Source organism: Neoarius graeffei, chromosome 2 (genome assembly GCF_027579695.1).
Source record: "Neoarius graeffei isolate fNeoGra1 chromosome 2, fNeoGra1.pri, whole genome shotgun sequence".
In the NCBI taxonomy this organism is placed as follows: Eukaryota; Metazoa; Chordata; class Actinopteri; order Siluriformes; family Ariidae; genus Neoarius; species Neoarius graeffei.
Window position 1 is genome coordinate 98,849,861 of NC_083570.1, and position 22,614 is coordinate 98,872,474.

General features: G+C 42.3%; 1 protein-coding gene across 1 annotated transcript in view; it reads right to left on the minus strand.

Annotated features, from left to right (window-relative positions):
• The window catches only part of sting1 (stimulator of interferon response cGAMP interactor 1), a 64,252-nt gene that overhangs the window by 37,655 nt on the left and 3,983 nt on the right, over nt 1–22,614 (minus strand). The window contains exon 2 of the mRNA XM_060915266.1: nt 2,530–2,756. Coding sequence (XP_060771249.1) covers nt 2,530–2,744 — 215 coding nt within the window. The 5' untranslated portion in view covers nt 2,745–2,756. The remainder of the gene's footprint in view (nt 1–2,529; nt 2,757–22,614) is intronic.

Consider the following 22,614-nt stretch of genomic DNA (forward strand, 5'->3'; position numbering starts at 1 on the left):
AATGGGAAACATGTTTCATTGTGTTCACTATCATTTCCAGGAGTGCCAATAATATTGGCAGATCTATTTTTGTTGAAAATAATTATTTCTTGATGAGAGACTTGTTTTTCTCTGAATAAATTTATTTCAATTAAAAAGGTTGTAAAAAGTTTTCTCATTTTTTCAGTGTGAAATGAAGCCACTTCATCAAAAGGTGGATTTTTTTCTAACCCTTTTTACTCGTCTTTATACACGGTGTCAATAATTGTGGAGGGCACTGTATGGATTCAAAAGAAACAGGACATTTCAGATACAAGTATATAAATATATACTGTTGTGGTCAGAAGTTTACATACAGTGACCTGAATGTCATCTTGGATATGAATGTCATGGCAATATTTGGGCTTTCAGTCATTTCTTTCAACTGTTCTTTTTCTGGAGCAGAATGATTGTACAGCATACAATTTTAAAAAACCCACTAAAATTTGTTGCACAAGTTTTAATTTTCTTTGGGTTTTCTGAAATCAACACAGGGTCAAAATTATACATATAGCACACCTAATATTTGGGTAAAACATCTCTTCACCTTGAGAAAAGATTCACCTTGACCAAACATTTTTGTTTACCATGAACAAGCTTCTGGCAGAATTCTGGTTGGATATTTCACGACTCTTCATGGTAGAATTTGTAGAGTTCAATCGATCAATTTTTTTTCTTGGAATGGACTCGACTTATAAGCACGGTCCATATATTTTCAATAGTGTTGAAGCCAGGACTTGTTTTAAGCTTAATGTGAGCCTGCTTTATCCTCCACAACCAGCTCTGATGTGTGTTTGGGTTCATTGCCTTGTTGTAACTCAAGTCCCAAGTTTGAGCCCATCTGACCACACAGCTATCCTCCAGAAGGCATTTTTTGTCTGCGTGGTCAGCTTCAAAATTTAGTTAAGCTTGAAGGTGTCAGTTTTGGAGCAGGGGGTTATTTCTTGGATAGCAGCCTCTTAGTCCATGGTGATCTGAACTGTAGACAGTGATCCATCAGCTTCCAGTTCATGGCAGGGCTGTGCCATGGTGGTTCCCAGGTTGTTCCTGACCATCCAAACCAATTTCCTTTCATCTGAGGGTGACAGTTTGGGTTTTCTTGAAGCAAAGTGGCTTGGCAAAGTGACTTCACCTCACAATAACTTGGATACAATTGTTTGAACTGATCTTGGAATTTGCAGTTGTTTAGAAATGGCTCCAAGAGGCATTCCGGAGTTGTGTATATCTGCGATCCTCTTTCTCAGATCTGCACTGAGCTCCTTGGACTTTCCCATTTTACTGTGTGTTGGTCAATCCAATGAGTGCTGTAAACAAAACCTTTTTATGAAGACACAGAGACTAGCTGGAGTCAATCATGATCACTAACCGGAAGTTAAGAGACCCCGGCCTTGGCAAGATAAAAGACATTTTGGAAGTTTCAGCACCTCTGAATTAATAATCTAAGTGAGCGTATGTACACTTTTGACCCTGTATGTAGAATTTTGACCCTGTGTTCATTTCAGAAAACCCAAAGAAAATTAAAACTTGTGCACCAAATTCTAGTGTTTTTTTTATTTTTATTAAAAATGCATGCTGTACAATCATTCTGCCACAGAAAAAGAACAGTTCAAAGAAATTACTGAAAGCCCAAATATCGCCAGAACCTTCATATCCAAGGTGACATTCATGTTCCTGTATGTAAACTTCTGACCACAACTATATATCCTTGTGACAACACAAATGTTCTCTCTTTGTCCCTCTTAGGTGGGTAATCCAACCTTGTGATTGAGTGGGCCAGGTCCACCTTGCCCACCCCTAGCCAGCTGGGCCCCTTGTAGTCTTAGGCTGCTGGGCCATAGAAGGTTCACGCTGCACGCTGCATGCTGCACGCTGCACGCTACACGCGTGTAAAGAAAAGTGGACAAACGTAGCATGACTTGCTCTGGGCCATAGAACGGCGTTCACGTTGCACGCTGCACGCTGCACACTTCACGCGTGAAGCGTGAAATGAACATGCACACTTTTTTCTAGGCGTGAAGATGGAAATTCCAGTCAATGCATGCGGCCACCGCCGCGCCAGCCAATCAGAACGGGTCTAGGGAGATAACGCTATGCTTTCAGGGGAAAACTTCAGAAAAAATATAATTGAATGGTATAATTGAAAAATAGTTCTTCATCGGGATTGTCAAGCAGATTATAGAATGTTCGGTGAAATTCACCACGGGTTTCTCTCAGAAGGAAGTGTTCTCGGCTCCAAATTCTGTTCCTTTTTCTCTTCCTCTGTCTCAGTAAAAGCAGAATGAGGCAATCGTCGTCATCCGAAGAGTCCATATTGTTGGTTACTCGGTCAAAGTAGAACAGACGCAACACGTGAACATCCAAGCATGAAGTTTAATGGCCCAGGGTCCAGTTCTTCACGTGAACGTGTAGCGTGCAGCATGCAGCATGCAGCGTGAACCTTCTATGGCCCAGCAGCCTTATAAAAGCAAACAGGCTCAAATTTAAACCTGCTCACACAGGTAGATGTCTTACCTCTGTTGTGAATGAAACAGCCATTCTTCACTAAGCAGGCAGAGGCTGTGAAGTGTTGCCCCCAGGCTCAGAGCGAATATCAAAAGTCCTGACATCTCTCTCATGAGCTCGGAGTCCAACAACCAAATCATCACCAATGCCAGACTGCTCAACACCACCTCACACATCGCTGGCACACAGCCCCGTGGTCTTGGTACCACACACTCCTCCACCATCTTCACCTGTGTCTGAACACAATTAATACAATCACTCCACAGTGCCATGAGGAATGTCAAAATCCATATTCATGCTACATGGCCAAATGTCATCTGTTTCCACCTGTCCAACAGGATTCTGCTGTATTACTAAATGAAATAAAAACAAACCACATACTGTATGTCCTAACTTGTTCTGCAGGTCTGATCTACTTTAAAAAGAAACACTATCTGTGTAAAACACAGATGTTGAAACACTAATGGTTAACAAGCAATATTGATGGCTACTGGCGTTGGCTACTGGATTACTGAGTTAAAGAAATGAAAAGAAAAACTGCACCATGAAATACATTAAATGTGTTTATGTCAAAATATGTGTGATGTGCTTGGCAATTCTGGCACTAAATTGTTGTATGGTGATGATCGAAATCTTCTGTTCATGTTGATTTAAGCGTGCATTGTGATGATTTTATACTCAGACTGAAGAACTATTCAGGGTTGGCTGCGAGTTGTGCACAAATGAGCAGTTTGGCTAAAAAATAAGGTCTCAGTTATGCACAAGTCTGAACTTGCATAAACTGTAAGCCCATTCCCCTTGTGCAATATCTCCTCCAGTGAGGAACAGTATTAAGTCCAATAAAGCATTAGATGTTTATTTCACTGCTTACCATATACTTATTCATACATCATATATAAGTCTAGATCAATATATAATGGATGGATGGAAGGAAACTGGTTCCTGTTTTTATGTTACATAATATGACATTTAACAACAAAAACTATTTCCTTCTTCAGTTTGCATTTTCTAACCCTGATTTTTTTTAGGGCTGAAAGGTAAGTGAGCAATTCGACATTTAAAGGTGGAGGGTAAACGATTCCGTGTTTAAAGGTGGAGGGTAAACAATTCCACGTTTAAAGGCGGAGGGTAAACAATTCCACGTTTAAAGGCGGAGGGTAAACGATTCCCTGTTTAAAGGCGGAGGGTAAACGATTCCCTGTTTAAAGGTGGAGGGTAAACGATTCCACGTTTAAAGGTGGAGGGTAAACGATTCCCTGTTTAAAGGTGGAGGGTAAACGATTCCACGTTTAAAGGTGGAGGGTCAACGATTCCACGTTTAAAGGTGGAGGGTCAACGATTCCACGTTTAAAGGTGGAGGGTCAACGATTCCACGTTTAAAGGTGGAGGGTCAACGATTCCACGTTTAAAGGTGGAGGGTAAACGATTCCACGTTTAAAGGTGGAGGGTAAACGATTCCCTGTTTAAAGGTGGAGGGTAAACGATTCCACGTTTAAAGGTGGAGGGTCAACGATTCCACGTTTAAAGGTGGAGGGTCAACGATTCCACGTTTAAAGGTGGAGGGTAAACGATTCCACGTTTAAAGGTGGAGGGTAAACGATTCCCTGTTTAAAGGTGGAGGGTAAACGATTCCACGTTTAAAGGTGGAGGGTCAACGATTCCACATTTAAAGGTGAAGGGTAAACGATTCCTGTTTAAAGGCGGAGGGTAAACGATTCCCTGTTTAAAGGCGGAGGGTAAACGATTCCCTGTTTAAAGGTGGAGAGTAAACAATTCCACGTTTAAAGGCGGAGGGTAAACGATTCCCTGTTTAAAGGCGGAGGGTAAACGATTCCCTGTTTAAAGGTGGAGGGTAAACGATTCCCTGTTTAAAGGTGGAGGGTAAATGATTCCACGTTTAAAGGTGGAGGGTAAACGATTCCCTGTTTAAAGGTGGAGGGTAAACGATTCCCTGTTTAAAGGTGGAGGGTAAACGATTCCCTGTTTAAAGGTGGAGGGTAAACGATTCCCTGTTTAAAGGTGGAGGGTAAACGATTCCACGTTTAAAGGTGGAGGGTAAACGATTCCCTGTTTAAAGGTGGAGGGTAAATGATTCCACGTTTAAAGGCGGAGGGTAAACGATTCCCTGTTTAAAGGTGGAAGGTAAACAATTCCACGTTTAAAGGCGGAGGGTAAACGATTCCCTGTTTAAAGGCGGAGGGTAAACAATTCCATGTTTAAAGGCGGAGGGTAAACGATTCCCTGTTTAAAGGCGGAGGGTAAACAATTCCATGTTTAAAGGCGGAGGGTAAACGATTCCGTGTTTAAAGGTGGAGGGTAAACGATTCCACGTTTAAAGGCGGAGGGTAAACGATTCCCTGTTTAAAGGTGGAGGGTCAACGATTCCACGTTTAAAGGCGGAGGGTAAACGATTCCCTGTTTAAAGGCGGAGGGTAAACGATTCCCTGTTTAAAGGTGGAGGGTAAATGATTCCACGTTTAAAGGCGGAGGGTAAACGATTCCCCATTTAAAGGTGGAAGGTAAACGATTCCGTGTTTAAAGGTGGAGGGTAAACAATTCCACGTTTAAAGGTGGAGGGTAAACGATTCCACTTTTAAAGGTGGAGGGTAAACGATTCCCTGTTTAAAGGTGGAGGGTAAACGATTCCCTGTTTAAAGGTGGAGCGTAAACGATTCCGTGTTTAAAGGTGGAGGGTAAATGATTCCACGTTTAAAGGCGGAGGGTAAACGATTCCCTGTTTAAAGGTGGAGGGTAAACGATTCCCTGTTTAAAGGTGGAGGGTAAATGATTCCACGTTTAAAGGCGGAGGGTAAACGATTCCCTGTTTAAAGGTGGAAGGTAAACAATTCCCTGTTTAAAGGCGGAGGGTAAACAATTCCACGTTTAAAGGCGGAGGGTAAACGATTCCCTGTTTAAAGGCGGAGGGTAAACAATTCCATGTTTAAAGGTGGAGGGTAAATGATTCCGTGTTTAAAGGTGGAGGGTAAACGATTCCACGTTTAAAGGCGGAGGGTAAACGATTCCCTGTTTAAAGGTGGAGGGTCAACGATTCCACGTTTAAAGGCGGAGGGTAAACGATTCCCTGTTTAAAGGCGGAGGGTAAACGATTCCGTGTTTAAAGGTGGAGGGTAAATGATTCCACGTTTAAAGGCGGAGGGTAAACGATTCCCCATTTAAAGGTGGAAGGTAAACGATTCCCTGTTTAAAGGTGGAGGGTAAACAATTCCACGTTTAAAGGCGGAGGGTAAACGATTCCCTGTTTAAAGGTGGAGGGTAAACGATTCCCTGTTTAAAGGTGGAGGGTAAATGATTCCACGTTTAAAGGTGGAGGGTAAACGATTCCACTTTTAAAGGTGGAAGGTAAAGGATTCCCTGTTTAAAGGCGGAGGGTAAACGATTCCCTGTTTAAAGGTGGAGGGTAAACGATTCCACGTTTAAAGGTGGAGGGTCAACGATTCCACGTTTAAAGGTGGAGGGTCAACGATTCCACGTTTAAAGGTGGAGGGTCAACGATTCCACGTTTAAAGGTGGAGGGTCAACGATTCCACGTTTAAAGGTGGAGGGTAAACGATTCCACGTTTAAAGGTGGAGGGTAAACGATTCCCTGTTTAAAGGTGGAGGGTAAACGATTCCACGTTTAAAGGTGGAGGGTCAACGATTCCACGTTTAAAGGTGGAGGGTCAACGATTCCACGTTTAAAGGTGGAGGGTAAACGATTCCACGTTTAAAGGTGGAGGGTAAACGATTCCCTGTTTAAAGGTGGAGGGTAAACGATTCCACGTTTAAAGGTGGAGGGTCAACGATTCCACATTTAAAGGTGAAGGGTAAACGATTCCTGTTTAAAGGCGGAGGGTAAACGATTCCCTGTTTAAAGGCGGAGGGTAAACGATTCCCTGTTTAAAGGTGGAGAGTAAACAATTCCACGTTTAAAGGCGGAGGGTAAACGATTCCCTGTTTAAAGGCGGAGGGTAAACGATTCCCTGTTTAAAGGTGGAGGGTAAACGATTCCCTGTTTAAAGGTGGAGGGTAAATGATTCCACGTTTAAAGGTGGAGGGTAAACGATTCCCTGTTTAAAGGTGGAGGGTAAACGATTCCCTGTTTAAAGGTGGAGGGTAAACGATTCCCTGTTTAAAGGTGGAGGGTAAACGATTCCCTGTTTAAAGGTGGAGGGTAAACGATTCCACGTTTAAAGGTGGAGGGTAAACGATTCCCTGTTTAAAGGTGGAGGGTAAATGATTCCACGTTTAAAGGCGGAGGGTAAACGATTCCCTGTTTAAAGGTGGAAGGTAAACAATTCCACGTTTAAAGGCGGAGGGTAAACGATTCCCTGTTTAAAGGCGGAGGGTAAACAATTCCATGTTTAAAGGCGGAGGGTAAACGATTCCCTGTTTAAAGGCGGAGGGTAAACAATTCCATGTTTAAAGGCGGAGGGTAAACGATTCCGTGTTTAAAGGTGGAGGGTAAACGATTCCACGTTTAAAGGCGGAGGGTAAACGATTCCCTGTTTAAAGGTGGAGGGTCAACGATTCCACGTTTAAAGGCGGAGGGTAAACGATTCCCTGTTTAAAGGCGGAGGGTAAACGATTCCCTGTTTAAAGGTGGAGGGTAAATGATTCCACGTTTAAAGGCGGAGGGTAAACGATTCCCCATTTAAAGGTGGAAGGTAAACGATTCCGTGTTTAAAGGTGGAGGGTAAACAATTCCACGTTTAAAGGTGGAGGGTAAACGATTCCACTTTTAAAGGTGGAGGGTAAACGATTCCCTGTTTAAAGGTGGAGGGTAAACGATTCCCTGTTTAAAGGTGGAGCGTAAACGATTCCGTGTTTAAAGGTGGAGGGTAAATGATTCCACGTTTAAAGGCGGAGGGTAAACGATTCCCTGTTTAAAGGTGGAGGGTAAACGATTCCCTGTTTAAAGGTGGAGGGTAAATGATTCCACGTTTAAAGGCGGAGGGTAAACGATTCCCTGTTTAAAGGTGGAAGGTAAACAATTCCCTGTTTAAAGGCGGAGGGTAAACAATTCCACGTTTAAAGGCGGAGGGTAAACGATTCCCTGTTTAAAGGCGGAGGGTAAACAATTCCATGTTTAAAGGTGGAGGGTAAATGATTCCGTGTTTAAAGGTGGAGGGTAAACGATTCCACGTTTAAAGGCGGAGGGTAAACGATTCCCTGTTTAAAGGTGGAGGGTCAACGATTCCACGTTTAAAGGCGGAGGGTAAACGATTCCCTGTTTAAAGGCGGAGGGTAAACGATTCCGTGTTTAAAGGTGGAGGGTAAATGATTCCACGTTTAAAGGCGGAGGGTAAACGATTCCCCATTTAAAGGTGGAAGGTAAACGATTCCCTGTTTAAAGGTGGAGGGTAAACAATTCCACGTTTAAAGGCGGAGGGTAAACGATTCCCTGTTTAAAGGTGGAGGGTAAACGATTCCCTGTTTAAAGGTGGAGGGTAAATGATTCCACGTTTAAAGGTGGAGGGTAAACGATTCCACTTTTAAAGGTGGAAGGTAAAGGATTCCCTGTTTAAAGGCGGAGGGTAAACGATTCCCTGTTTAAAGGTGGAGGGTAAACGATTCCCTGTTTAAAGGTGGAGGGTAAATGATTCCACGTTTAAAGGCGGAGGGTAAACGATTCCGTGGCAGAGGGTAAACAATTCCATGTTTAAAGGTGGAGGGTAGACTTCCGCTTCCGGCCTTGACACGGATGGCAGCATAAAGAAGTTGCTCCCGAGTAAGTTATAATTTTAGCCCTAAATCATCACATATCAAACATCAAAGTAGGAAAAATCTATGAGGGGGCAACGATGGCAGCTAAGGTTAAAAAAGACGGCAAAGAACTTAAAGCACAAAAGCAAACAGGGACTCGAAATGACGATGCTAATCCTGTCGGGGAATCTACAGCTTATTTGGATCTGATACTACGAGAATTAAGAGAATTTCGACAGGACAATAAATCACAATGGAAGAAATCAAAGGGGAAATAACAAAAACTAAACACCAAATTGGAAGAGGCTGAGAGCCGAATCGAAAAGGCAGAAGAAAGAATACAAAATGTCGAGGACATTGTGTCTGAAATGCTAAAACTTCATGCTCAGATGGAGGCAAGGCTAACCAAGCAGGAGAGTCGCTCACAACGTGAAAACTTTCACTTATATGGGATTCCGAAGGGGGCTGAAAGGGACAGTCTGTCAGTGATTGTGTTCGTGGAGCAGCTGATAAGGGATAATCTTGACGTTGCTGATACGGCCCTGAACATTGAGAGAGCTCATTGCTCACTAGGAGTTCGGCCCCCACCAAATGCACAACCAAGATCAATCATTGTCAAATTCGCTAGCTTCCGAGCCAAAGAGATGGTGCTCAGGAAAGCGTGGCAAAAGAAGGGTTTGATGTTGGGCACAACCCGAATTAACATAGACAATGATTACCCACCACGTATTCTACAACAACGAAAAGAATATGCAGAGGTTCGGAAGGTTCTCAGGGATCGAAACATCAAGTTTCAAACGTTGTTTCCCGCCCGGCTTAAAGTGCAATACCAGGAAGGAGAAAAGATCTACAACACGGTTGAAGAGGCAACGGGAGATTTGGCTGAGAGAGGTTTCGACATCACCGCGGTCAGTCAACCTGAGACAATGATGGAGCGCCTTAGGAAATTAAGCTGGCAGAGAAGCGGACGAGCCCGACGACGAGTGGAAAGCACCGGTTCTGGAACCCCAAACTATAAAGAGCGACTGCAGGGCTTCCGAAGAGATGTACCACCCCAAAGCGCAGACAGCGGTTAGTAACTTGATGTAAAAACGGACTCAATCCCCGCTTAGGAATGGTGAGTTTTGCTTGTGTGACTATTTAGCTCATAATAGAGCACAATGTGGCGCTAAACCTAGCTGTAAAGTTATATTTCTAATACTCTGGAAAACAAATGGGCATGGAACTTTATGTGGACACCTGTGAGGGCCCTCCCACTTACCAAGAGGGAGGCTATCCCCCAAATCCACCTGCTTCCATCTGGTGGAGGGTCTTAAGTAAGACTCATATCTTGGAAGACCATTATATGTTTATCTTTTCTTATCTTGTTCAATGTTCACAATATGTTTGTTTGCAGTCGTTCTATACTGTACAGGGGTTATTTTTTACTAAAATGCAGGACTTGCCCAAAGATATAAGCCTTTATGCAGAACATAAGATTAGCCACATATAATGTTAACGGTTTAAATAACCCAGTTAAAAGAGGAAAAATTTTAGCTCAACTTAAAAGAGATAAGGTTCAAGTAGCTTATCTTCAAGAAACCCACCTCAACACCATTGAACATGCCAAACTTAACAGAATGGGCATTAAATATGTATTTGCATCATCTCATAGATCTGGGCATAAAAGAGGAGTAGCTATTCTGATAGCAAGAGGCGTGAATTATGAGCACATATCAGAACTCACTGATACGGAAGGCAGGTATGTGATGATTACAGGCAAAATAGAAGGGACTATGGTAACTTTACTTAATGTTTATGCACCTCCAGGCAGTGGATGGATGTTTTATAGGAAAATGTTTGACTTGATGACAACAAAAGCACAAGGGGTTGTCATTTGTGGGGGCGACTTTAACATACACCTACACCCAACACTAGATGTTTCAAATGGTAAGTCTGAGACAAAACCTATAAGTAGAAGAGTGATTGACATGATGAAAGAATTAGGTATTGTACAACCCCGATTCCAAAAAAGTTGGGACAAAGTACAAATTGTAAATAAAAACGGAATGCAATGATGTGGAAGTTTCAAAATTCCATATTTTATTCAGAATAGAACATAGATGACATATCAAATGTTTAAACTGAGAAAATGTATCATTTAAAGAGAAAAATTAGGTGATTTTAAATTTCATGACAACAACACGTCTCAAAAAAGTTGGGACAAGGCCATGTTTCCCACTGTGAGACATCCCCTTTTCTCTTTACAACAGTCTGTAAACGTCTGGGGACTGAGGAGACAAGTTGCTCAAGTTTAGGGATAGGAATGTTAACCCATTCTTGTCTAATGTAGGATTCTAGTTGTTCAACTGTCTTAGGTCTTGTTTGTCGTATCTTCCGTTTTATGATGCGCCAAATGATTTCTATGGGTGAAAGATCTGGACTGCAGGCTGGCCAGTTCAGTACCCGGACCCTTCTTCTACGCAGCCATGATGCTGTAATTGATGCAGTATGTGGTTTGGCATTGTCATGTTGGAAAATGCAAGGTCTTCCCTGAAAGAGACGTCGTCTGGATGGGAGCATATGTTGCTCTAGAACCTGGATATACCTTTCAGCATTGATGGTGTCTTTCCAGATGTGTAAGCTGCCCATGCCACACGCACTAATGCAACCCCAAAAAAGTCCAAAAAAGTTGGGACAAAGTATAAATTGTAAATAAAAATAGAATGCAATAATTTACAAATCTCAAAAACTGATATTGTATTCACAATAGAACATAGACAACATATCAAATGTCGAAAGTGAGACATTTTGAAATTTCATGCCAAATATTGGCTCATTTGAAATTTCATGACAGCAACACATCTCAAAAAAGTTGGGACAGGGGCAATAAGAGGCTGGAAAAGTTAAAGGTACAAAAAAGGAACAGCTGGAGGACCAAATTGCAACTCATTAGGTCAATTGGCAATAGGTCATTAACATGACTGGGTATAAAAAGAGCATCTTGGAGTGGCAGCGGCTCTCAGAAGTAAAGATGGGAAGAGGATCACCAATCCCCCTAATTCTGCACCGACAAATAGTGGAGCAATATCAGAAAGGAGTTCGACAGTGTAAAATTGCAAAGAGTTTGAACGTATCATCATCTACAGTGCATAATATCATCAAAAGATTCAGAGAATCTGGAAGAATCTCTGTGCGTAAGGGTCAAGGCCAGTAAACCATACTGGGTGCCCGTGATCTTCGGGCCCTTAGACGGCACTGCATCACATACAGGCATGCTTCTGTATTGGAAATCACAAAATGGGCTCAGGAATATTTCCAGAGAACATTATCTGTGAACACAATTCACTGTGCCATCCGCCGTTGCCAGCTAAAACTCTATAGTACAAAGAAGAAGCTGTATCTAAATATGATCCAGAAGCGCAGATGTCTTCTCTGGGCCAAGGCTCATTTAAAATGGACTGTGGCAAAGTAGAAAACTGTTCTGTGGTCAGACAAATCAAAATTTGAAGTTCTTTATGGAAATCAGGGACGCCGTGTCATTCGGACTAAAGAGGAGAAGGTTGACCCAAGTTGTTATCAGCTCTCAGTTCAGAAGCCTGCATCTCTGATGGTATGGGGTTGCATTAGTGCATGTGGCATGGGCAGCTTACACATCTGGAAAGACACCATCAATGCTGAAAGGTATATCCAGGTTCTAGAGCAACATATGCTCCCATCCAGACGACGTCTCTTTCAGGGAAGACCTTGCATTTTCCAACATGACAATGCCAAACCACATACTGCATCAATTACAGCATCATGGCTGCATAGAAGAAGGGTCCGGGTACTGAACTGGCCAGCCTGCAGTCCAGATCTTTCACCCACAGAAAACATTTGGTGCATCATAAAACAGAAGATACGACAAAAAAGACCTAAGACAGTTGAACAACTAGAATCCTACATTAGACAAGAATGGGTTAACATTCCTATCCCTAAACTTGAGCAACTTGTCTCCTCAGTCCCCAGACGTTTACAGACTGTTGTAAAGAGAAAAGGGGATGTCTCACAGTGGGAAACATGGCCTTGTCCCAACTTTTTTGAGATGTGTTGTTGTCATGAAATTTAAAATCACCTAATTTTTCTCTTTAAATGATACATTTTCTCAGTTTAAACATTTGATATGTCATCTATGTTCTATTCTGAATAAAATATGGAATTTTGAAACTTCCACATCATTGCATTCCGTTTTTATTTACAATTTGTACTTTGTCCCAACTTTTTTGGAATCAGGGTTATATTACAAAACTATCCACTTTGAATTATGGGCCACTAAACAACAACATTAAATCTGACATGCAGAGATGGAGCGTCATTCCCTTCCTTGGTCTCTACTCAAGGGTGGAGTGTATAAGAATGAATGTACTACCAAGATTATTATACCTCTTTCAGTGTCTCCCAGTGGACATACCCATAAAACAGTTCATGGGATGGGACAAAATGATATCAAGATCTCTGTGGCAAGGTAAAAAAAACCTAGGATTAGGTATAAAACTCTTCAATTGCATAAAGACTATGGTGGTCTAGGCCTTCCCTGCTTGCGGGAATATTATTTTGCAGCCCAATTAAGACCTTTAGTGTGCTGGAGCAACCCATCATATTCAGCAAGATGGAAAGCTATAGAGAGCAATATGACTCCTCAGATCCCCTTAGCAGCTATAATGGCAGACAATAAATTGATGAATAATATGGTAGAAAAAAACAACCCTTGGATTAACACTACATTGAAAATATGGCAGAAGATAATAAAACTTTGTGAATTGGAACATACAGTACTCTAAAAATATTACGATGGTGCGCTTATGACACGGATTTCTCCCCTAACATTCTGGACTCCAGATTCAAGACCTGGATTAAAGGGGGGCTTACTACTTACCACACATTTGTAAATGAAGGCACACTTAAGAGCTTTGAGTTGTTGCAGCAAGAGAATGGATTACAACCCCAAGATTTTTATAGATACATTCAGTTTAGGCGATACTTTCAGGAACATATAGCTAGAGCAATAGAGGGGCAAAAGACAGGTATTTTAGAAATGTTCCAGGGAGCTAATAATTCAGTAACTTGCAAGAAGGTTGTATCTAGATTGTACCAGGCATTACGTCAAGCTAGTCCAGACAACACTCTATATATTAAGGATAAATGGGAAAAGGAAGGTAATCTTACAATAGCTGAAGAATGGGGAAATCTGTGGAAACTACAATGGGGAACAACATGCTCAAACACATGGCGTGAATATAGCTGGAAAAACTTATCGAGATTTTTTATAACACCATTACAGCAGCGCACACAAATATCTAGCACTGCCTGCTGGAGGGCCTGTGGGGCAAATGAGGCCAATCACTTTCATGTTTTCTGGGATTGCCCAATAATAACACCATACTGGCGAGACATCCACTTTCACCTGAACAAGATTTTTGAAGTAGACATTCCTTGTAGACTTGACATTTTATACTTAGGAAATATTTCACTTGATTGTTGGGACTACTGGGATAAAAAGTTGTTACTTATACTACTGGTGGCGAGTAAAAAAACAATATCAAGAAGATGGTTAAAGTCAGACCCTCCTACAATAGGAGAATGGCTAGATGTAATTCAGGATATATACACAATGGAAAAGTTGACTTACTCCCTCAAAATAAAGACTGACGACTTTTCTAGAATCTGGCTTAGATGGACTGAGTATGTTGAACAAGGGGGTTTAAGATCAGATTTTGCTTGAGGCATCTTCCTGTAATGTATGTATGCATGTCACGTTTCTTTTTCTTTAATTCTTTTCTAAGGAAAACAGTGAAACTTACCCCTATGTTCTAATTGTTTTTATTGTATATAAAAATGTTCAAAAAATGGCCCAGGCACACAATGTTGTGACGATTATGGATGGATATTTTTTGGGTTTTCTCTGCTAGAAATGGTTTTATTTGGGTTTGAATTGTTTACCTATTTTAGTTTTTGCAAAGGAAACTACTGTGTAAAGAAAGAAAGAAATGAGAAATGGAAGGATAATATCCTCTATTGTATGTGACCTGATGGCTAAATAAAAAGAAAATTACAAAAAAAAAAGGTGGAGGGTAAACGATTCCCTGTTTAAAGGTGGAGGTTAAACGATTCCCTGTTTAAAGGTGGAGGGTAAATGATTCCGTGTTTAAAGGTGGAGGGTAAACGAGTCCGTGTTTAAAGGTGGAGGGTAAACGATTCCGTGTTTAAAGGTGGAGGGTAAACGATTCCCTGTTTAAAGGTGGAGGGTAAGCGATTCCCTGTTTAAAGATGGAGGTTAAACGATTCCCTGTTTAAAGGTGGAGGGTAAACGATTCCCTGTTTAAAGGTGGAGGGTAAACGATTCCGTGTTTAAAGGCGGAGGTTAAACGATTCCCTGTTTAAAGGTGGAGGTTAAACGATTCCCTGTTTAAAGGTGGAGGGTAAGCGATTCCCTGTTTAAAGGTGGAGGTTAAACGATTCCCTGTTTAAAGGTGGAGGGTAAACGATTCCCTGTTTAAAGGTGGAGGGTAAACGATTCCCTGTTTAAAGGTGGAGGGTAAGCGATTCCCTGTTTAAAGGTGGAGGTTAAACGATTCCCTGTTTAAAGGTGGAGGGTAAACGATTCCCTGTTTAAAGGTGGAGGGTAAACGATTCCGTGTTTAAAGGTGGAGGTTAAACGATTCCCTGTTTAAAGGTGGAGGTTAAACGATTCCCTGTTTAAAGGCGGAGGGTAAGCGATTCCCTGTTTAAAGGTGGAGGTTAAACGATTCCCTGTTTAAAGGTGGAGGGTAAACGATTCCCTGTTTAAAGGTGGAGGGTAAACGATTCCCTGTTTAAAGGTGGAGGGTAAACGATTCCCTGTTTAAAGGCGGAGGGTAAACGATTCCCTGTTTAAAGGCGGAGGGTAAACGATTCCGTGTTTAAAGGCGGAGGGTAAACGATTCCGTGTTTAAAGGCGGAGGGTAAACGATTCCGTGTTTAAAGGCGGAGGGTAAACGATTCCCTGTTTAAAGGAGGAGGGTAAACGATTCCCTGTTTAAAGGCGGAGGGTAAACGATTCCCTGTTTAAAGGTGGAGGGTAAGCGATTCCCTGTTTAAAGGTGGAGGTTAAACGATTCCCTGTTTAAAGGTGGAGGGTAAACGATTCCCTGTTTAAAGGCAGAGGGTAAACGATTCCGTGTTTAAAGGCGGAGGTTAAACGATTCCCTGTTTAAAGGCGGAGGGTAAACGATTCCCTGTTTAAAGGTGGAGGGTAAACGATTCCCTGTTTAAAGGTGGAGGGTAAACGATTCCCTGTTTAAAGGTGGAGGGTAAACGATTCCCTGTTTAAAGGTGGAGGGTAAACGATTCCGTGTTTAAAGGTGGAGGTTAAACGATTCCCTGTTTAAAGGTGGAGGTTAAACGATTCCCTGTTTAAAGGCGGAGGGTAAGCGATTCCCTGTTTAAAGGTGGAGGTTAAACGATTCCCTGTTTAAAGGTGGAGGGTAAACGATTCCCTGTTTAAAGGCGGAGGGTAAACGATTCCGTGTTTAAAGGCGGAGGGTAAACGATTCCGTGTTTAAAGGCGGAGGGTAAACGATTCCGTGTTTAAAGGCGGAGGGTAAACGATTCCCTGTTTAAAGGAGGAGGGTAAACGATTCCCTGTTTAAAGGCGGAGGGTAAACGATTCCCTGTTTAAAGGTGGAGGGTAAGCGATTCCCTGTTTAAAGGTGGAGGTTAAACGATTCCCTGTTTAAAGGTGGAGGGTAAACGATTCCCTGTTTAAAGGCAGAGGGTAAACGATTCCGTGTTTAAAGGCGGAGGTTAAACGATTCCCTGTTTAAAGGCGGAGGGTAAACGATTCCCTGTTTAAAGGTGGAGGGTAAACGATTCCCTGTTTAAAGGCAGAGGGTAAACGATTCCCTGTTTAAAGGCGGAAGGTAAACGATTCCGTGTTTAAAGGCGGAGGGTAAACGATTCCCTGTTTAAAGGTGGAGGGTAAATGATTCCCTGTTTAAAGGTGGAGGTTAAACGATTCCCTGTTAAAGGTGGAGGGTAAACGATTCCCTATTTAAAGCTGGAGGGTAAACGATTCCACGTTTAAAAGTGGAAGTTTACACACTAATGAAAATCCCTCTCTCTGACACTTCCACTAAAAAAAAAAGAAAAAGAAAAAAGAATCACAGCAGATCAGCCAGTGGTGTCAGGACTGATCACCTACATGATGCATTTCTGCCTTCTAGTTCACACTGAGTCTGAGTCCAGGGCTGTCCAATCTGCCCTCCTTTATTTTTTTATCTCTTTATTGTACTGTACATAAAACCTGTGTGTTAAGCCCGCCTGTGAATTACAGGTATGTTTTTTTCAATTACATTTAATAAGGCTGGATACAAACTGCACCTGGAACCAGCTACTCAATAGTGCATTCCTGATGAAATGTGAACGGCAGTGTAAAGCTTATTTCTGCACCATTTTAATGAGATGACGTCACACTTTTTGCACCATGCCCCATCAAATGAATATATAAATAGTACTTTGCCACATTCCTGGTGCCTAAATTGAGCGTTTAGGCTTGCCTGTTTCATATGTCACACATAGGGTTGTGTTTTTTTTTTTTGCACAGAATACAACACAAACAACTTCTAGCCCTGAAAGAAGTCCATGTACTAGGATACGTATTTATCTTCAGTCATACTCCTGATTACTGCCATAAACAGCATGAACAGCTTGCAGAGCATTATTCTACGATTACAGGATTATTGTCAACAAGTTTATATTTAGTCCTTAATTTCAGTTTTGTTTCAGTTTCAAGAGCGTGTAAGTCATTTTAAGGTGTTTTCCAGGTGATATCTATAGCAAAATATTTGCATACGTTCTCTGATAATTTGACTTGCTAATCTTTAGCTGGTTTCTGTTTCTCTTACAAAATCGAATGTTTGCCTCACACACAATAACATAACCTCATTCCTCCGAACTGAGTTTATTTGTACTGTACAGTCATGCTATTGTCTGCTATAAGTCAAGGCTTTGTGTGAAGCTATCATTATAACAACAGATTCACAGCCTGTTACCTGCCCTAACCAGCATGTGTAAACTCGGTATCATGCTCAGTATCAAAATTCGCTGACTCAACTAACACCTCCATACACAAGCATGAAGCAGGACAACAGTTTATATCATATCCAAAATGCAGTACAACTAAAATATCATGAACATGTGCCTTCATCAAAACATTAGCACTAGTTTTTGGTTGTTTTTTTTCTTCTTTTCTAACTAATCTGTCTGTTGCCATCCTCATAGTTGAGAGTCAGCAATCCAGGATGCCATCGACTAGCTTCCCAGAATTCTCTTGGGTGATTATAGCACACTCGAGGGACCCAAACCATCATCTGGTGGCAGGTACACATACGGGCAATTTATAGAAGCCAATTGAACTAATCTGCATGTCTTTGGACTGTGGGAGGAAACCAGAGAACCCAAAGGAAACCCACACAGGCACAGAAACTCCACACAGAAAGACCCCAGTCAGCCGCTGGGGTGGTTAGCGTGTCCACCTCTTGACTGGGAGATCACAAGTTCTACTTGCAGTTGGGTCATACCAAAGACTGATGCTAGTAGGGAGTCAAACTCCCATGGTTACCAGAGGACCAGGCCCCTACTTGAACCATAGGTATGTAATAGATGAGAGGTCTATGGAAACGGAGATTGGTGCCGCCCAACGGGTCTGGTTAGTACTTGGATGGGAGATTGCCTGGGAAGATCAGGTCCTGGCATAGAGGGACTTTGACCAACAATGAGACCATAATCCATACCCTGTCTATAGGTGGGACTTGTTTGCATTTTTCTGCAAAATAGAAGTGATTTTTTTTTCACAGTCAACAAAACACAGTTGTGAATGGTCTGTGTTTCCACTGAATGATGTTATGTGATTAAAGCTTGGTTTTCTCCTCTCACGACATTCTTGCCAATTAAATATGGTGATGGATCTCCAAGACCTGATAAGTGTTGGCATGGTCTCCCTCATCTCATCTCATTATCTCTAGCCGCTTTATCCTGTTCTGCACGGTTGCAGTCAAGCTGGAGCCTATCCCAGCTGACTACGGGCGAAAGGCGGGGTACACCCTGGACAAGTCGCCAGGTCATCACAGGGCTGACACATAGACACAGACAACCATTCACACTCACGGTCAATTTAGAGTCACCAGTTAACCTAACCTGCATGTCTTTGGACTGTGGGGAAACCAGAGCACCCGGAGGAAACCCACGCGGACAACATGCAAACTCCGCACAGAAAGGCCCTCGTCGGCCACGGGGCTCGAACCCGGACCTTCTTGCTGTGAGGCAACAGCACTAATCACTACACCACCGTGGTGTTGGCATGGTTATTTCATATATCACATGACTTAAATGCAAAAATATTAAATTTCAACAAAATATTGCTTTGTCGGATCATCTGAGAGGATTGACATGTTTCCATCACAGGCGCAGATAGAGGGGGGCACGGGGGGGATTCATCCCACCCAGATTTAAATTCACCTCGTTCGGTCCCCCCCACTTAGACCCCGTCCACACGTAGCCGGGTATCTGCTAAATCGAAGATATTTTTCTACGTTTTGGCCTGTCATCCACATGAAAACACATCAAAAACGAATATTTAAAAAAACTCCGGGCAAAGTGAAGATTTTTGAAAACTCCGTGTATGCCTTTTCGTGTAGACAGAGATAACCGGAGTTTTGCGTTTTAGAACGTCACAATCTGCGCCAAAAAAATGACAACAAATCTGCCCTGACGTCAAACGTGCGACCTTTGTTTACTGCAGAAGCCAGATTAAGCATGGACTTAAGCTAGCCGCACACCACGGCGATCCACGCGGTACCGAACCGACCCATTTCAGAGCCGACTCCCGACAGGGCACGCACATATCCCCCGACTGTTGACGAGTGCAGTCGCGATTGAAGCGACACGTGACAACTTAATAGCTTTGTGATTGGCTATTGGATATCGTTACTGTTAAATCCACTTGAAGATGCTACAGGCTGAATTACAAATGACACAACACGGAATATGTAGCGCACTATCTAGGCTGCATGAGCTATTATTCCCAACCTTAAATAGTGCACTTATATAGGGGAGTTAAAGCGATTTGGAGTTCAGCCACACAACTTGAGCAGAGTGGCTTTCCAGCCCACTGTGTCTATGGATAAAGCTTCAGTCTATGGAATTACAGTATATACCTGCATTAGCTGCTACCAACACGTATTTCTCGCGCTAGAAATTGTGTTTAATGATGTCACGTGTTATATGCGAAAGATATGATTGGCTATTGCTAGCGACTCTCGCCGATCAGTCTGGCTCCCGATTAGTTTTTCGAATCGGCTGTGAGATGAGTCGGTACCATCGAAAACTAGTCTTTACGCCTGACTCGCGACTTCAGTTGGCTCGGTACGCTGAAAATCGGCGTAGTGTGCGGCTAGCTAAAGAGTAATGGATCGGAGTAGTGCCTTGAAAGCGTTAATTATTGTGCAGGTGCTATTTACATGTTTAATTTTAGAAGCCCAACTACTGCTCCAAGAGCACAGGCGATGTGATTAGGGGGTAGGATTTGAGGAAATAGCCATCTACAGGTTTGGAATGCTTATGAATGTGATTGAAAACGCAGATGTTCGATTATGTGTGGAAGGGATTTTTTTCGAAGACGAGGTGGTGTGGATAAAACATTTTTATAAACGGAGGGGGGGAAAATGTTCGGTTTTAAAAATACCCGGCTACGTGTGTACATGGCATTATAGGGAGGAAAAAACGTCTTTCTTTGCATAAGGCAAACCTCACGGAAAAATCAAGACTAATTACTAGGGCTGCACAATTAATCGAATTTAATCGAAAATCGCGATTTTGGCTGCCACGATTAAATTAAATGAAAATCACGATTTATTTCCATCTAAAATGCGAGCTCTGCTGCATATCTGATCAAGCACTTTGACCAGTACTCCGCCAAACCATTAGGGGGCGAACCGACGCATGTAAGGTTTCATTACTCCGCCTAAATAAGCAAGCAAGCCAAGTGCGCAGAGCTTCAGTGCAGCGGTATCTTCTTCAAGGGGTGATAGTGTGAGAGTAGGTAACAGATTGAGGTGAGAGAGAAAAGCTAACTATGTCAGAACAACAGACTATTTAGCACTGGAGGCAATGTTGTGACCTGCCTTCGCTCATGTTTAAAGCCAGAGCATGTTGATAGGCTGCTCTTTCTAGCTAAAAACTTGTAGGCCTCACTCAGTATAATGCTATGTAATTGTTGCAATTGAGTTTTCAGTTCCTTCATCCTTTGGTAATTTCTTGGATAAATTTCATTTATTTGTCATTTGGAAATCAGAATTTCTCTTTTAAATTTCATTCTGCACTGAAAGCTGTTCATATTGTTTGTTTGAATATAGTGAAATAAAATTTAAGTGATTTCCCTAACATCAAGAATAATCATGATTAATAATCATGATTACAATTTTGATCAAGATAATCATGCAGCCCTACTAATTACCATTCGGTTTATTGAGGTGCACAGCAGTACATACATAGTTGCAACAACTCGCATAAAACAAAGACTGATATTCGGTTGGTTGAGCTGCGCAGACTGCACAGGTTGTGAGCTCGAGCTTGGTTGCTATGGTTACCCACAACAAGTTTGACGGGCATATCGGGGACAGCTCCTAGTTCAGGACCCCAGCACAGCATGATGAAGGGTGCCAAACCGAAAAGGCAGAAAACGATTGCATCGTTTTTTTCAAAAAACAACGACTGTAAGTAAACTGTGCCTTACTTTATCATATCACCTTGCAATTTTTTGATAGTCTGTTCAAAGTAATGTCGTAGTGAAAGTAAAATCGTACGGAGTAGAGATGCCTTTCTGGTAGCCTCTTTCTTTCGGTGGTAGCCTGTAGATACAGTGCTCAGAAGGCAGTTTTAAGGGCATCAGAGTATATTCCTCGCACAACACATGTTGGGGTTGGTTTGCTGGCAGCTTTGTCCCCCCCAGTTCAAAAAACGTATCTGCGCCCCTGGTTTCCATGACTCGTTTTTTAGTATGCAGTTTCAAATAACACATTAAGCGGGTTACTGGAAATCCTCCTTATGTAATGCAATGCTTTTTTTGTCTTTTGTCTTTTTGTTTTCTCCTGGCCAAGTTAATAGGGGGGTGGAAATTTCCAGGCTGAAAAAAATAAAAAAATTTAAAAAAGAGCTCTCTCATGTTCTCCCTGTTTAAATATAGGAATAATCTGGGTTCTCTGGTTTCCTTCCACCTCTCAAAAATATGCTGGTAGATCGTTCGGCTCTGCTAAATCACTCCTCAGTGTGAATGAGTGTGTTATTGTGTGTGTGATGCCCTGTGATCCATAGTTTATTATTAGCTCATCCGGCTGTAGGCCTGGCTGGATGCGTTTATGCGATCATGTGTCATCCGTCCCTCATCGTCATCATCGTCTGTCCACAATTTACAAAAATCGCTACTCCTACAGGATTGCTCCGCTTTCAATCAAACTCACATCCAATGTTCCCCAGGTGGGCATGCATAAAAGTTGTCAAGATGGTGGTGCCACCTGTCATATTTACGATTTTATGGCTGTTTGAATATTTTGGGTGACTCGTCACACCAAACACTACTGTTCGTAAACTGCTAGGATGTTTTCACTGAAACTCACCCAGAAGACCCAAACGATATATTCCAACAAGAGTTGTTCACCAGGTGGCGCCACCTGCTATGGATGCAGCTATACAGGGGTCACATTCAATTTCATAAAAATTGCTACTCCTCCCACAGGATTGATCAGATCTCAAACTCACACTCAGCAATAGTGACCGGTATGAGCTATGTTATTTTTCCTGTCTTGTGCCCAGTGTTTCCAGGATAGACTCTGGATCCACCTGATCAACCCAGGATAAAATACATCCTGAAGATGAATGAATAAACAAGGAACGGTAGTTTTACAAATATTAAGAGCTCAAGGTAGGAAAAAGAAATGAATGCAGGAAGATGGGGGGGGTTGAACAGTTTTTCGAGAAACAGATGATTGCAGAGTGGGATTGTGCTCTTTTGATTCATTTAATTACCCCCGCCAGCTTTATTGGATGAGGTTATATTTCACATCCATTTGTTTTTGTCTGTTCCCAATGTAAGTCAAAAAGTACTAAATGGATTTTGATGAAACTTTGAAGAAAGGTGAGCCATGGGCCAAGGAACAATTGATTAGATTTGGATACAAATCCAGATTCAGGATTTTTTTTTTCCCCCCAACATAACTCAAACAGGGGCGGCACGGTGGTGTAGTGGTTAGCGCTGTCGCCTCACAACAAGAAGGTCCGGGTTCGAGCCCCGTGGCCGGCGAGGGCCTTTCTGTGTGGAGTTTGCATGTTCTCCCCGTGTCC